The sequence below is a fragment of the Rhinolophus sinicus genome, chromosome 6 (assembly GCF_057876585.1).
Source record: "Rhinolophus sinicus isolate RSI-liver-muscle chromosome 6, RSI-T2T, whole genome shotgun sequence".
In the NCBI taxonomy this organism is placed as follows: domain Eukaryota; kingdom Metazoa; phylum Chordata; class Mammalia; order Chiroptera; family Rhinolophidae; genus Rhinolophus; species Rhinolophus sinicus.
Genome location: NC_142506.1, coordinates 56,103,864 through 56,119,827, shown reverse-complemented (window position 1 = coordinate 56,119,827; position 15,964 = coordinate 56,103,864). Strand labels below are relative to the sequence as shown.

The following is a 15,964-nucleotide window of genomic DNA, read 5'->3' as shown; positions in this document are numbered from 1 at the left end:
AGAAAAAAAATAACATAGGGCAATATGGACTGCATTCTCTCATTAAGAAACAAAATTATTGAAATGGGTTGTTTTATAAGAAAAAAAAAACTTACTGAAGAAAGCTTGAAACTACCAAGAAAATAACCCAAAAAGATTATATAGATAAGAACTAGAGACTAATTTTGCTTAAAACTTGATGTAAAAATTCTATGTAAACTATCAATAGATTTCAGCAAAAATTGGAAGAATAATACATTATGAACAAGTACGGTTTATTGCAAGAATGACTCAATATCCAGAAATCTATAACTTTATCATCAATAGATGTAGAAAAGCCTTTTACTATGAACTCAGGTGCCATTCCTAATAAGAAGGCTAAAACATGGAATTAAAAGGAACTGCTTAAATATGAAAAAGACTACCAAAAAACTACAGGGCATATTATTCTAAATAACCAAACACTGAAATTGTTTCAAGTAAAACCAAGACTCAGACAGGAAAGCCTATTATCACCGTTACCATTCAACATTGCTTTACAAGTTCTAGTAAATGCAATAAGGTAAGAAAATTACATAATTCACATCAATGCTGTAAAATAATTTAAAAAGAAAATATATATGCTATAACTATATCTAGAAAACCTATGAGGTTAGTTTGGGGAAAAAACTAGAAGAATCAGAGAATTTGGTAAAGTGGTTGGATGAAAATACAAATGTATAAAACCCAATAACTTTTCTTTAGCGAGAAACACCTAGGAAAGGAAGTAGGAAAGACAGTATGTTCACAGTAGCAATAAAATTATTTTTTAAATATTGAAGAACAAATTTAACAAGAAATGTATGTGTCCGATATAAAGAACATTATAAATTAGAGGGGAAAGAGTAACATTTGTTGAAAACTGAAAGTGTTCTGATTGCTTTATATGAATTATTTAATTCTCACAACAACTGTATGAGGTAAATGCACTAATTATCCTCATTTTACAGTAAGGAAATAAAGGCACGGGACACTTAATAAACTTGCCCAAGTTACACAACTGACAAGTGGCAATCTGATGGCTTACCTTTTTTTTTAAAATCCTGCCTTCTCTAAATAAATACATCCCATGTTCTTAAATAGGAAAACTTCCTATATCATAACTTATCAATTCCTCCAAAATTACTAATCAAATTAGGGGGATTTTGGAATTAATAAAATTCACATGGAAGAAGAGATGCTAAGAATAAGCTAGGAATGTACCCCAAAATTCAAATACTGCAGGGGTCTTCCTTCACCAGATATCAAAACATACTGAGAAAAATATTTGTAGCTGGTTGAGAGTTGCTGACTTTATTAAACCTCAAAGTAAGCTGAAAACACATGCTGAAATAATAAAAACTGGTGGGTTTTCTAAAGGTGACCATAAAGGTGATGGAAAATACCCTGGCCATGCAGTCCAGTCTCCCGTGGCAGACACTGCGCTACCTGATTGGGGAAGTGATCTACGGTGGCCAGGTGACTGATGACTGTGACAGGCGGTGTCTGAACACCCTTCTCTACCAGTTCTGTAACCCTGAAGTGCTGAAAGATGGCTTCAGTTTCTCTAGTGAGGAGGTAAGGAAGGAATTCATTTTCTTACATTCCTTGACGACTAAACATTGCTGCATTATTTAAAATCTACATTTAAGTACATTTTAATGTTCACTTTCAGTGGCTTTTGTTAACTTTCAGTATGACACAATTAATTTACCATTCCTCGGTGAATTACCATTTCATCTCTCCAGCCACCTGCTCTCCTCACAGAGCCTTTACCCGTCAGGACTTAGAGCTAATGGATGGGAAGATAGAGCTGCTCAACGGGAAGAAAGAGCGCTCTTTTTTTCCCGTTAAATAGCTTCTCGATTTTTTTTTTTATTAGTGTCAGGTGTACAAAACAACATAATGATTAGACATTTACACCCCTTACAAAGGGATAAACCTCGCCCCCAAGTCTACTACCCCTCTGATGTTGTACACATAGCTATTACAATACCATTGACTATACTCCCTATGCTGTACTTTACATTCGTGAATATATATGTACACATATATATTTAATTATAGTTGACACTCAATATTATTTTATATTAGTTTCAGGCATATAGCACAGTGGTTAGGCATTTATATAATCTATGAAGTGAGCCCCCCGATAAGTCCAGTACCCATCTGACACCCTACATAGTCTTTACAACATTATTGACCAAATTCCCCATACTGTATTTTACATCCCCATGACTATTTTGTGACTACCAATTTGTATGTTCTAATCCTTTCAGCTTTTTTACCCATCCCCCTTCTTCTAGCAACCATCAGTTTTTTTCTCTTATCTATGAGTATATTTCTGTTTTGTTTGCTCGTTTAGTCTGTTCTTTAGATTCCACATATAAGTGAGATCATATGGTATTTGTCTTTCTCAGTCTGACTTATTTCACTTAGCATAATATCCTCTAGGTCCATGCATGTTGTTGCAAATGGTAAGATTTCATTCTTTTTTGTGGCCGAGTAATACTCCATTGTATAAATGTACCACAGTTTCTTCATCCGATCGTCTATTGATGGGCACTTCAGTGGTTTCCATATCTCGGCTGTTGTGAGTCATGTTGCAGTAAGCATAGGGGTGCATATATTTTTTCAAATTATTGTTTTATATTTCTTTGGAGTGGAATTGCTGGGTCATACGGTAATTCTATTTTTAACTTTTTGAGGAACCACCATACTGCTTTCCATAGTGGCTGCACTAATTTGCAATCCCACCATCAGTGCACGAGGGTTCCTTTTCTCCACATCCTCACCAGCACTTGTTTGTCGATTCATTGATGAGTCATTGATGATGACAGGAGTGAGGTAGTATCTTATTGTGGTTTTTATTTGCGTTTCTCTGATGATTAGTGACGTTAAGTATATTTTCTTTTCATATGTCTGTTGGCCATCTGCATGTCCTCTGGAGAAATATCTATTCATGTCCTCTGCCCATTTTTTAATTGGATTGTTTGGTGTTTTGGGTGTTGAGTTGTATGAGTTTTTTAATAAATTTTTTATATTAACCCCTTATCAGATGTATTATTGACACATATCTTCTCCCATTCAGTAGGATGTCTTTTTGTTTTGTTGATAGTTTCCCTTGCTGTGAAAAAACTTTTTAGTTTGATATAGTCCCATTTGTTTATTTTTTTATTTTGTTTCCTTTGCCCAAGGAGATATACTATCAGTAAAAATATTACTAAGAGTAATGTCTGAGGGTTTACTTCCTATATATTCTTCTAAGAGTTTTATGGTTTCAGGTTTTACATTTAAGTCTTCAATCCATTTTTGAGTGTATTTTCGTATATGACCTGAGAAGGTGGTCCAGTTTCATTTTTTTGCGTGTATCTGTCCAGTTTTCCCAGGACCATTTATTAAATGCCTTTACCCCAGTGTAAATTCTTGCTTCCTTTGTCATAGACTAAATGACCATATAGGCATGATTTATTTCTGGGCTCTCTATTCTGTTCCATCGATCTATGTGTCTGTTTTTATGCCAGTACCATGCTGTTTTGATTACTATAGCCTTGTAGTATAATTTGATGTCAGGTAGTGTGATACCTCCAGCTTTGTTCTTATTTCTCAGGATTGTCATGGCTATTTGGGGTCTTTTATGGTTCCATATAAATTTTAGGATTATTTGTTCTAGTTCCTCAATTTTTAAAAAATTTATTTTATAATTGGAAGTTTGTACCTTTGGACCACCTTCACCAATTCCTGGGTGGTTAGTTATCCGTAAGCTCATTCACATTCCTTCTGTCGGTTTTACCCAAGCAAAATGATTTGTTAAAGCTTGGTGGCATCATTATCTATGCCTATAGTTTATTGAGGCAATGGGTAGTCAGAATCACCCTAGGCTTTGAGTATTTTTCTTTCTTTTCTTTCTTTCTGTTTTCCCCAAGAGAAAGTTATATGTGCATATCACACAACCACACTTTACAATACAGTGGTCCCAGGTATAGCTTTTGACAGATCTGCCTACAAATATGAGTCTTCTGTATAAAATTTCAGGGGGACATATTGTCATCACCCATTACTGAAAGTAGATACCTCACTAGGCAAAAACTAACAGTTTTGAATTTTCAGATATGTCAGCCAGTGCCAGAATCTGCAAGCATAAAGGATTACATACACATTATCCAGTCCTTACCTGACGATGACCCTCCCGAGCTTTTACGATTGCACCCTGAGGCCACAAGGGGCTGCAGGGAGATCCAGGGCCAAAGTCTCATTGATAATCTCATTGCCCTGCAGCCAGGAACAACCCCGACCAGTGTCCTGATCAGGTAAGACTCATTATTGTTAGCTACAATAGAAAAATCATTAGTGAAAAACTATTAAATATTCATTTGAAGAGACAGTATAGGACTTACAGAAAAATATAATCTAAAAATAAAAAATCCAAATTCTCCAAATGACACAGAAGCAAGTACACACACACACACACACACACACACACACACACGCACGCACGCACGCAGTGGGTACTCAGTAACTCTTTGTTGAGTGAGTAATTGAATTGTACCTGATGAGCGGTATTTTCACACTGAATTTGTTTAAATGTGCAATATCGTATGTACTTCTATAGGACAGGGGAAAAGAACCATCATTATAAGTCGGAGGGCAGGTAGTGTGGTCAGAGGAATGAGCCCTGCTTTTAAAGGCCTATATTGATTATGCTTCCTATTAGCTCTGCTTCCGAGGTCACGCTGCCTCGATAGCCTTATCCTACTTAATCCATAAATGGAGCTAGTGCCTGTCTCCCCATCAAGGCTACTGTGAGGTGAAAATAGTGTAGAAGCCAAGTTCTCAGGCCTCCTCAAGCCTGTAACTGTAAAATAAGATCATATTTGTTAATGCCAAAACTACATGGCTGAAGCCCCGGATGGTTTGATTGCCAAAGAGATCATCCCACCCTGCCCTTCCCAACATTCAAAGCCACCTTAGATGAATTCCACTGAGCAACTCTACTTGTAAAGTCCAAAACAAAGTGTGACGACAAAATAAGGACACATTGCTTCATGGGTTGTAAAATGGCTCAGAAGCACCACTGTTGAACTAAATACGTAGCTGTGGCTTCCAGGTTATCACTTACTCTGACATTGTCTGGCTGTGTGAAGTCTCGGATGTTTGTTGAAAAACAAGTCACCCCTAGTACATAGAGTAAGAGAGGAGAACTCGGAAGAGGTGTGCCCCGTTCCCTGCTCACCCACTAACTGCTTAGGGAGGGCCTGTCACCGCCGAGCCCTGGTTTCCTCATCTTTAAGAGGATCCTCCAGCTTTAGTATTCTATGGCTTTGCTTAGTATCACATCCTCACCCAGACCGTACACACACTGTCCTCCTGTCACCTCCTGTTGAGTGTGTGACAGGGACCCTTTGTGCAAACACAGAGGAATTTGACACACCGTTGAATGTCTATATAAAGGGACCTCAGCATACTCTGTCTGGCTGCCTCCTCTTTTTCGTTTCAGTCTTGTTATTTCCTTTATGCAGATGTATTCAGATGATGAATATTTTACCAAGAAATCTTAAGAAAACTTTAAAAATACCTATTTCCTTGCAAATGTCTAAAGTATAGTGAACAGTTTTCTTGTCTGTAAGTTGAAATGAACTCCATGGCCTCCATATCATGGTTTTGTGGTTCTTCCTGGGAAGCTGTGTTTACCTTCACAAGAGACATAAATAGAGGGTTCTCCTCGAGTAGACAGAGCTGTATCTCATTCTTCTCTTCATTTCTTTTGCAGTGGTGAGCAGAGTAATGATGAACTGGTGATGGAAGTTTTATCTGACATGCTGAAGCGGCTGCCACTGTCTGTGGAGAAAGAAGAATATGCTCGAACTCAAGGCACACTGAAGAGCATCATGTCAAGCCCCATTTGGGAATCTCTTTATAAAGGTCTCAAAGGTAAGCACGGGGCATGAGCTTCTTTCCCTTCCCTCATCCTCCTCAGTAAAAGACTCTGGAATCGGGGGGAAGGCAGAGTAGAGAGGCTGAGATGAGATGGAAAGCTAAACCTCTACTATGTACCCCCTTCTCTCTTCAAATGTTTTGGGGTGGGTTAACTGGTTGGTTGGTTGGTTGGTTGGTTGGGAAGGAGGGAGGTTGGTTGGTTGGTTTTTGGTGGGTTGTTTGGGAGGGAGGTTGGTTGGTTGTTTGGTCGGCTGGTCAGTCATTTGGTTGGTTGTTTGGTTGGTTGGTCATTTGATTGGTTGTTTGGTTGGTTGGTTGGGAGGGAGGGAGATTGGTTGGTTGGTTGGTTGGTTGGTTGGTCGGTCATTTGATTGGTTGTTTGGTTGGTTGGTTGGGAGGGAGGTTGGTTGGTCGCTTGGTTGCTTGGTTGCTTGTTGCTTGGTCAGTCGTTTGGTTGGTTGGTTGGTTAGTTGGTTGGTTGGTTGGTTGGTTGGTTGGTTGGTTGGTTGGTCATTTGATTGGTTGTTTGGTTGGTTGGTTGGGAGGGAGGGAGATTGGTTGGTTGTTTGGTTAGTCGGTCGGTCGGTCGTTTGGTTGGTTGGTTGGGAGGGAGGTTGGTTGGTCACTTGGTTGCTTGGTTGCTTGTTGCTTGGTCAGTCGTTTGGTTGGTTGGTTGGTTGGTTGGTTGGTCGGTCGGTTGGTTGGTCAGTCAGTTGGTCAGTCGATTAGTTGGTTGGTTGATTTTTTTAAGGTGTGGGGGATAGCCCCAAGACTAAAAGTGAAGAAATAATAATTGTGGCAACAGAAAGGAGCAACTCTGCTTGAGAGATTCTAAAGAGCTTCTAGGTCCCTGTGCTTTGTCTCTGCCTTCTGGAATAGCATTTTGGACAGTGAGGTTTAGATGGGCCCTCTGATGGGATTCTGAGGTCTTGATCCTGAGGAACTAAGGGGGAGTGAGGGCAGACCCAGAGGAGACAGAACAAACCTAGTTGTCTCCAGGCCCAGCTCTGAAGGGCTAATATGTTGGACTGTAGTAATTTGCCCAGTTAAATTTTCAACATTGATATTTTAACCCTTGGAAAAAGATTCATTCTGGAACTGAATGCTGAGCAATAGTCTGTAAAACTAGTGCTATTGTTGTGTATCAATCAATGGTTGGCAAACTAAGGCTGGCGGGCCAAATCCAGCCCATCATTTGTTTTTGTACAGCCCACAAGCAAAATGTTTTTTGCATTGTTTTTAATGTCTGGGGAAAAAAATCAAAAGAGTAATATTTTGTGATACATATATACTTTATGACAATCAAATTTGAGTTCCCACCAATAAAGCTTTGTTAGAGTACAGCCACGCTCGTTTGTTTTCATACGGTCTGTGTCTGCATTCACACTACAGTGGGAGAGTTGAGTAGTTGTGACAGAGGCAGTGTGGCCCACAGAGCCTAAAAAAAAATATTTACTAACTGGTCTTTTCCCGAAAATGTTTTTCAGTCTCTGGTGTACATAGACGAAATTCCTTTAACTTCTAAATCCTATAGCTCTCCAGGTAAAGCCTCATTTTATCTGAAAGACACCATAATTTTACCACTTTTTTAAATCCAGGCTATGATCCCCTTATCCATTGTGTCTTGCTAACCTTTTTGAAACAAGAAATGGAACGATTTGATAAGTTATTGTTTGTTATACATGAATCTTTGAAAGATCTTCAACTTGCTATAAAAGGACAGCTCATCTTCACCCAAGAATTGGAGGAAATATATGACTCTTTTCTTCAAATGAGAGTGCCAGCATTGTGGCAGGTAAGCAGTTATTATTATTTCCTATTTCCTTGCTTGATTGAAATAAGTGTCCCAGTTTCGGGGAAGGGTAAGTTAACTGTGGTGTACCAACATGAGGAAATATTGTGCATCCATTAAAAGACGCTGACATACTTTTGTTATGAGTATATATTAATAACATCTCATAGAGGGAAGTTTGGCAATTCTACTTAAATAATTTTATCGTAAAAATGTTTACACAAGACTGTTGATAATAGCATACAATTGAAAACAATTAAGTATCTATTAAGTAGATTCCTGTTAAGTATCTATTAATAGGAATCTGGTTAGAGAAATTATGATACACACAAATAATGAGGCATGCACTGATATACTGAAAAGATCTTTAAGATGTAGTGTTAATTTTTTTTAAAGTTTCAGGAAAAATATGTCACTTATAAGGCTTTAAAAACATATGTATACTTATATAAAACACATGCTTATATATGCGCTTAGAAAAAGGTGTGTGTTCTTTAGATTCAAGAAATCCCAATTAGAGTTTTGGAAATGCCAATAAAGTGAGCAGAACTGGGGCTCACACTCCATCCTGTCCCCACTGGGGTCCCCAAGAGGCACACAGAGGAATTAGGGCCGAGGACAAGTCCACAGGAGAGGAGCCAGCTGGGAGGGGCCAGCTGGTACCCAGCGCCAAAGCAAGCTCAAGACTCAGGTCAACTCCAAGTTGAGCAGGCGATAGGCCCAGGCCTGCTATGAACCAGGGACCAGAGGAAGCCAGGCAGCTGTGTACAGCGAGATGGGGTGGGGGGAGGGAGCTGTACAGAGGGCTGGTGGCTATAAAATGTCTTTTGTAAAGTAGGAGTTGGGGGTGCGGTGGGTACTGGTTGCAAAATTCTGGCCTCTTCTCGCCCCTGTTACCCCCTAACAACAAATTGTTTCTGTGGGCCAGGGGAAAAAAAATCTTTTTTTTAATTTTTTTTTATTACGTGCGTGTCTCTAAATCCTAACAGAAATATGCCTATAAGTCATGCAGACCCCTGAGCTCCTGGGTTAATGATCTCATTCAGCGACTGAATTTCTTCAATACCTGGGCCAAAATGGCTTACACTGCAATACATCGCAGGTACGGATGAAGGCCACTTTACATCTCTTCCTTATTTCTGCTGAGGGCTTAACAGTTCACAGCATCGTTGATTCACATGCTGTCACAGCAACATGTGAATTAAGCAAGGGAGGGAATTCTTATCTTCAGCTCAGGATGAGGAAAGGGAAACCTAAGAAGCTGAGAGTCTCCTCCAAGGTCACTCAGCTCCAAGAGGAATAGAGCCAGAACCTAATACATTTCTCTTTCCATTGTTCTACATCGTGTCTTGTGACGCCAGCAGAGAGAAATAGGAAAGAAATACAAATTAGTTACATGTAATTTTTAAATGTGTTTAGTACATAATACAGAATCATCTGAAAGGCAGGAGGGTAAACAATGAGTGCCTCACAGTGTGGCAAACATTTTTCTAAGTGCTTTACTCGTGCTACCCCCTTAATTCTCACAGTAACCCTATGATATGACGTGGGTACTATCATTTATCATCAGCCTCATTTCAGAGATGAGAAAACTGAGGCACAAAGACGTGAAGTAACTTCCCCAAGTTTTCACAACTTGAAAGTGGAAGTATGAGATTTGAACCCAGAAAACCTGGTCCCAAAGTCTGGGCCTGTCTCTTACACCCTGTGACTATGAGTCAATGATACTACATGTCCTGTTAGAGAGGTCGGTAACCCAGAAACAAGGCTCCAGCCTCCGCCAGGCCCAGCCGGGGTTCCCACTCTAATAACCACACTCTTGTTACCCACACACACTGCTCCTAGTGCATCCTGATCCCATGGGCTTTAGAGCCATGGCTGGTTCCCATTAAAGTGCAGGACAAGGTGCCTGAGTCAGGAAGAATCTGGGATGAAAAGGATGGAGGCAGCTGGGAGGGATTGGAGGGACTTGCTCAGATCACCTGAAAGTGTGCAGTTATTACACCTGTACCCACCCCAACCGGTGGCCTGCCTTCCGATAGGTATATGATACTCACCACAGCTTGGAAGCACCCTGTTCCGTCGCCCAGCCCAAAACCCAAACATCCTTCGGATGAAAACAGTGATTTCTTTGAAGGGTTTCCCGCAAGATACTGGCTCCCAGCTTTCTTCTTTCCACAAGGTGAGCTTGAGAACCAGGACCAGCCCCACACCTGGCACAGGCCAGTTTGTACCCAGTTTCTCCAGCACCAGCCCTGGGCCTGCTCCCATTTAGGATGAGATCCCATAGGACAGGTCCCAAGGCCTCTTGCAGGCACTAGAGCAGCCTGTCTCTTCCCACCCACGTCCCTCCCTCACCCCATCTCCTCACACACCCCAATAGACTTCACCGGCACCTTGGCAGGTGTCTCACTTTCTCATCTCTAGGCCACTGATCCTGTGGTGTCAAAGGCCAACACTAGATCCCTCCCAAAGGCCACTACATTTTAAGATGGGACTCTTGGAGATGGGCTCCTACCCAAGGGATTGATTCAGCCGCAGGGCAAGTTCTAGGCTCATAGAAGGGGAAGGACATCAAGGGTGTTCTAGATTCAGGCACGGCTGGATCCAGGTGATCAGTTGTTCCCTGTTGCACTCTCAGCCTGCATCCTCATATCTTAGCTCTGTTTCCAGTATATGTTGGCCTTTTTTTTTTTTTTCTGCTGCATATAGCCTTTCTCCGTGAAACCAAGGGAAGAAATGGTCACAAGCAGCATGGCAAGTCCAGAGGAAAAAGGGCCTTCCTTTTCCCAATGTCCATATGTCATTTCTTGAGAAAGGCTCTGACACACTTGGCTTTTGTACTTGCCCCTGGGACCCATCTTTGTAGCCAGGAGGATGAGGTAGCATGATCAGCCAAGATTGGGTCAGAAGTATATTTATATAAGAGCAGCACTGGGCCTACAAAAGCAATCCACGTTCCCCAAGAAGCTCCTGCAGCTGACCAGACAATATCACCAAGGCCCAAGTGAGTGAGGTCACTGGATTTATACTCTCCTCCCATCGGCCCAGTCTCTCACCTACCTCTTACGTTTCCGGACTCTCTTTCTTCTCCACTCTTCTCTCCCCATGAGACATCAGTGTTGCACCCCCCCCACACCCCCTCAAGAACCTCTGAAAAATGCACAGCCCCTGAATCCGAGACTCACTAGGAACTGGTGTGTGTTTTTTTCCAAGGCTTTCTCACTGCTGTGCTTCAAGACTATGGACGGTCCCAAGGACTCTCTCTCGATCACCTGACTTTCACCCACCACGTGATCTCAGACACCACTAACATCCAAGAGGAGGAATTCTCCATAATCATCCAGAGGAAACTCAACATTGTCAGGAGAGCTTTTAAGGTACTGGAGTAATCCTTCCTTCCTTCCTTCCTTCCATCCCTCGTTTCCTCAACAGACCTTTATTCCGCACTCACCGCCTGTCAGGCATCTGCTGGGCACTAGTTAGGGGGCGTAACCAAGGCACAAGTCCAGATGCCATCAAACGCCACCTCTCCCGCTCTTTCCAGGGGTATAAAGAGAATTGTAGGTAAATTAAATGAAGAAGAGATTTAAGTACATACAGTAAATGGACTTTATAACTATCCCATTATGAGTGGAGACTGAATGCAGCTGAGATTGGGCCTGAAAGGTGAGATTCCAAAGCAGTGGGGCAAGCCTCTCCCCGTGGCTGCTCGCAGCCAAACTGCCACATGGGCTCAAATACACATAACAGAAAATTTACCATTTTAACTATTTTTAAGAGTGCAATTTAGTGACATTAAGTATATTCGCAGTGTTGTGCAACTGTCACCAACATCTGTTTCCAAATCTTCCCAAACTGAAGCTCTGCACCCATTACACTCACTCCCCGATCCAGTCACCGGTCTACTTACTGTCTCTATAAATTTGACTGCTGCAGGTGACTCAGATCAGTGGACTCGTCTGTCATTTGTCCTTTTGTGACTGGCTTATTTCACTTAGCACGTCTGTAGGCTCATCACTGTGTCAGAATTTCCTTCATTTTTACGACTGGATGAGACTTCATTATGTACTCGTATGAGGCACCGTGTCTTAGCCAAGGCCACCATAAGAAAAGAGCACAGACTGGGTGGTCTCGCCAGCAGAAATTTATTTTCTCACGTGTCTGGAGGCTGGAAGTGTGAGATCGGGGTGCAGCTGAGAGCTCCCTTCCTGGCTTGTGGAGGGCCACCTCTCGCCATGTCCTCACATGGCCTCTCCTCAGCGGGCGTGCGTGGAGAGAGCCAGAGATCTCTGGTGTCTCTTCTTATCAGGATAGCTACTCCTGTTGAATCAGGACCCCACCTGTATGACTTCATTTAACCTTAATTGCTTCCTTAGAGGGCCCGTCTTGAAATACAGCCACACCGAGTGACAGGGTTTCCACGCATGCCTTTGGCTGGGACACAAACATTCAGTCCAGAACCCCTCATTCTGTCCATCCATTCATCAGTCAAAGCACTTGAGCTGCTCCCATCTTTTGGTTATTGTGAGTAATGCTGCAGTGAACAGGCACGTGCAAATATCTGTTTGAGTCCCTGCTTTCAATTGTTTTCTGTATATATCTAGGAGTGGAATTGTTGGGTCATATTGTAATTCTATTAAATTTGGGGGGGAATGCCATACGTTTTCCATAGTAGCTGCCCTGTTTTACATTTCCAGTAGCAACACATGGGATTCTAATTTCTCCACGTCCTCACCAATACTTGTTATTTTCTGGTTTCTGACTATAGCCATCCCAGTGGATGTGAAGTGGTGTCTCTTTGTGGTTTTGATTTGCATTTCCCTGATGATTAGTGATGTTGAGCATCTTTTCATGTGCTTGTTGGTCATTTGTGTAGCTTCTTTGGAGAAATGTCTGTTCAGATTCTTTGTCTATGTTTTAATCAGGATTTTTTTTGGTGTTGTTGTTGAATAGTAGGAGTAACTTACATATTCTAGGTACTAATCCCTTATTTGACACGTGATTTGCAAATATTTTCTCCCATTCTGGGGGTTTCCTCTTCACTCTGTTAATAGTGTCCTTTGATGTACAAAAGTTGAGTGTAGCCCAATTTATTCATTTTTTGTTGTTGTTTTCTGTGCTTTTGGTGTCATATCCAAGAAATTAACAAACCCAGAGTCATAAAGGTGTTCGTTCCCCTTGAGCAGCTGGTTGGCTCAGTTGGTTAGAGCGTGGTGCTCATAACACCAAGGTTGCTGGTTCGATCCCCACATGGGCCACTGTGAGCTGTGCCCTCTTTAAAAAAAAAAAAAAAAAGGTGTTCCCCTTAGAGTTTTATAGTTTTAGCCCTTAAGTTTTGGTCATTGATCCACTGTGAGTTGATGTTTGTACACAGTGTAAGGTAAGGTAACGGTTCAAGTTGCATGTTGATATCCAGTTTTCACCATTTGTTGAAGAGGCTGTCCTTTCCCCATTGAATATCTTGGCACCTTTATTGCAAATCATTGGAGGATGTATGTGACTGTCTATTCCTGGGTTCTCTAGTCTGTTTTACATGTCTGTCTTTATGCCGGTAGCACACTGTTTTGATTATCGTAGCTGTGAGGGGTCATCGTGTGTAGACCAAAGCTGACAATGTGTAAGTGCTCAGAGCAGGTGGAGACTGGAGCACTCACCTTAGAACCTGGGAAACCTGCCTCACGCAGGGATGGGCTTGAAGGGGAGCGAGCGGCCCCCTACGACCATCCTCAAACGAAGCTTCTAGTAAAGGAAGCTCCCACCGGGGATCTCACTGCCACCACTTCTCTCTGATCTTAGGGCACAGACCCCACACACGTTGGAGTTCACATTTTTGGTTTATTCATCGAGGGGGCAAGGTGGAATTATGAACAAAAAACTCTAGAAGACTCGCTGCCTCGTGAGATATGTTGTGATTTTCCCGAAATATACTTCTTGCCAACAAAGGTAACCACCCAAAAGTTTATCGCAAATCTTAGACCCTTCAGCTTTCCCGCAGTAAGTAATATAAACCATTCCTTCTATTCCCCATTCCCTCTGAGTTCACTATGGAAATTTGATGCTATACGTCAGACAGAGAACATTTAAAATAGCCCAAAATATTGCTGACATCTAAAATAGATGTTATGCCAACATCCAATGTTGTTTCTCATGAATATGTGCTATAAAGCCATGATTACACTTTAAATTCTCCAGGCAGCATTTCCATATGCAGTTGCATAGCCTTAAATGTGTTTAATTTGTAACAAACCCTCCAGTCTAGCATATTAGAAAACGTGAGCTACTGATTTGCTTGAACTATATGCCGTTTGACTACTGGATCTTTTTTTAAGATTTCTACCGAAATCCCAAGTGCTTCTAACCAGACAGATTCAGAACTGCAGACTTTTGAATGCCCAGTTTATCAGACACCTGCGAGGTCCAGGACCACGGCAACCACTGGCTTACCCTCGCACGTTTTAACCTCAGTGTCTTTATCCACAAAGAAACCGCCGAGTCACTGGATCACAATGCAGGTTGCATTGCTGTGTGAAGAGAATGAAAAATAAACTTCCATACCAAACCATTGAATTTCTGACTATAACCAGATCAGCATGTTTCAAGATACTCGCATGTAGTCAGCACCCTTCATAAACACATCTGTGTTCAGCCAGAGCAGGCAGGTGTAGCCTCTTTCTGCATCGGTACGTGAAAACTTTAGCATGGGGGCGGGGGGATCCCCAGCTGCTTTTTTTCTGGGCAACGTCTCTGCAGATGGGCTCTAGTTCAGGTGACTGAGCATGTCCTGGGCTGCAGCTGCTTTGACTTTCCTAAAAGTGAAAACCATGGCATTTGGCAAGATACCAGGGCATGTGGTAGTGAACTTGACTCCAAATGGTGATTTCTGCGGTTATGGACAGGTCTTGGGAAGCTTTCCCAGCTGCTCTGAGTAAACACAAAACACGACCCTGCTGGGCCGCCTGCAGAATCTGAGACAGAGGAGGGTCTTCCCTTAAAGTCTTATTCCGACCTCAGATCTTCTCTTCCCACCGAAAAGCCTATCCTGAGAATTCAGCAAACTGGATCAATACAAACAGGTCTTCGTGTAGGTAGAATTTTTATTATTGAGCACTCTGTTGAGCACTAATAAGAATTTCTGTATAATCCTCACACCACCTATGTACGAGGTGGTATACCAGTCAGATTTTGGACATGAGGAAGCCGGTCTCAGAGGTTTCAGGGACTTGCCAAGCTCCCATTGCTGAGGGGGAGCAGAGCCAGGAGTTAAAGCCGCATTCATTGGCGCTTTTCCTGGGCACTGGGTCCACTGGCAGAAAAAACACCCCTGTGCATATAAATGAAGCCCAGCAATCCATTTTCTCCCGTAGTAAGAGGGGCGGAGAGGGTGAGATTATATCCAGAACCAGATTCTGTGACAGCTGTGAGCAAAATATTAACATCTTCTTATTTTTATGTCTAGGAAATTGTAGTGTCTGAAAGTGAGATAAAAAAACCATACATGAGGAGTCTAATTACACACAGTGCTGTGGAAAAGCATTGGAAAGACATAGTCCGTCATTCAGGAATCAGTAAGAAAATGATCAAGTATAGGATTTTAACAAAAGGTACAAGGTGGCCCAACTCATTTGCTAAAATAGTTTTAGGAATTATACGTGATTTGCTAAGCTAGTCCATGATTTATGGAAACTACCAATACACAAAGCCTTTTCTCCAAACAGTACAAAAATCATAACCAAGATATTTCAATGTGTTTAACCTACTTGGTGTGGGTGCATATTCTGACACCCGCCTTTTGCAATGCAGTCACACTGGGAAGAGATGGAGACGTGAAGTGTCTGAGCTCATCTCACTGACACAAGTGCGTCTCACACGTAGTCCTTCAAATATACGTGGATGCTCTTGTGATGAACAAATTCGTTGGAAAGTATTAATGAATCTCTGATAGTTTTGACCATTTCTCTGTTTTCTCAAACAGCAAATACTAAACATATGACTATTGTCTTGGAAGTGGAACCCTCCACCTACCCCTTCAAGCTCCCACTTTCTGAGAGCCTATATAGAAACAGCAGTTGGTCCCATTTGCCGTTTGGGTCCCCTGTGGTCCAGGAAGGTCCCAAACAAATGATCCTAGGAAAACACGGGAGTGAGTGGGGATGGTCAGCTAAGGGCTACGGACTCCTGTTTCAATCCCGATGATCCCCGAGTTACACGCAAAAAAATAAAGAGGCTCCAAAGTGA

The 15,964-nt window shown here is 41.9% G+C and overlaps 1 protein-coding gene across 1 annotated transcript in view; it reads left to right on the top strand.

Moving 5' to 3' along the window:
- The window catches only part of DNAH14 (dynein axonemal heavy chain 14), a 204,067-nt gene extending 189,618 nt beyond the window's left edge, over positions 1-14,449 (top strand). The window contains exons 77-85 of the mRNA XM_074316462.2: positions 1,378-1,575; positions 4,108-4,307; positions 5,768-5,928; positions 7,533-7,729; positions 8,716-8,828; positions 9,769-9,908; positions 10,943-11,106; positions 13,526-13,672; positions 14,059-14,449. Of these exons, the coding sequence (XP_074172563.2) occupies positions 1,378-1,575; positions 4,108-4,307; positions 5,768-5,928; positions 7,533-7,729; positions 8,716-8,828; positions 9,769-9,908; positions 10,943-11,106; positions 13,526-13,672; positions 14,059-14,274 (1,536 nt within the window). The 3' untranslated portion in view covers positions 14,275-14,449. The remainder of the gene's footprint in view (positions 1-1,377; positions 1,576-4,107; positions 4,308-5,767; positions 5,929-7,532; positions 7,730-8,715; positions 8,829-9,768; positions 9,909-10,942; positions 11,107-13,525; positions 13,673-14,058) is intronic.
- The last annotated feature ends 1,515 nt before the right edge of the window (positions 14,450-15,964 follow it).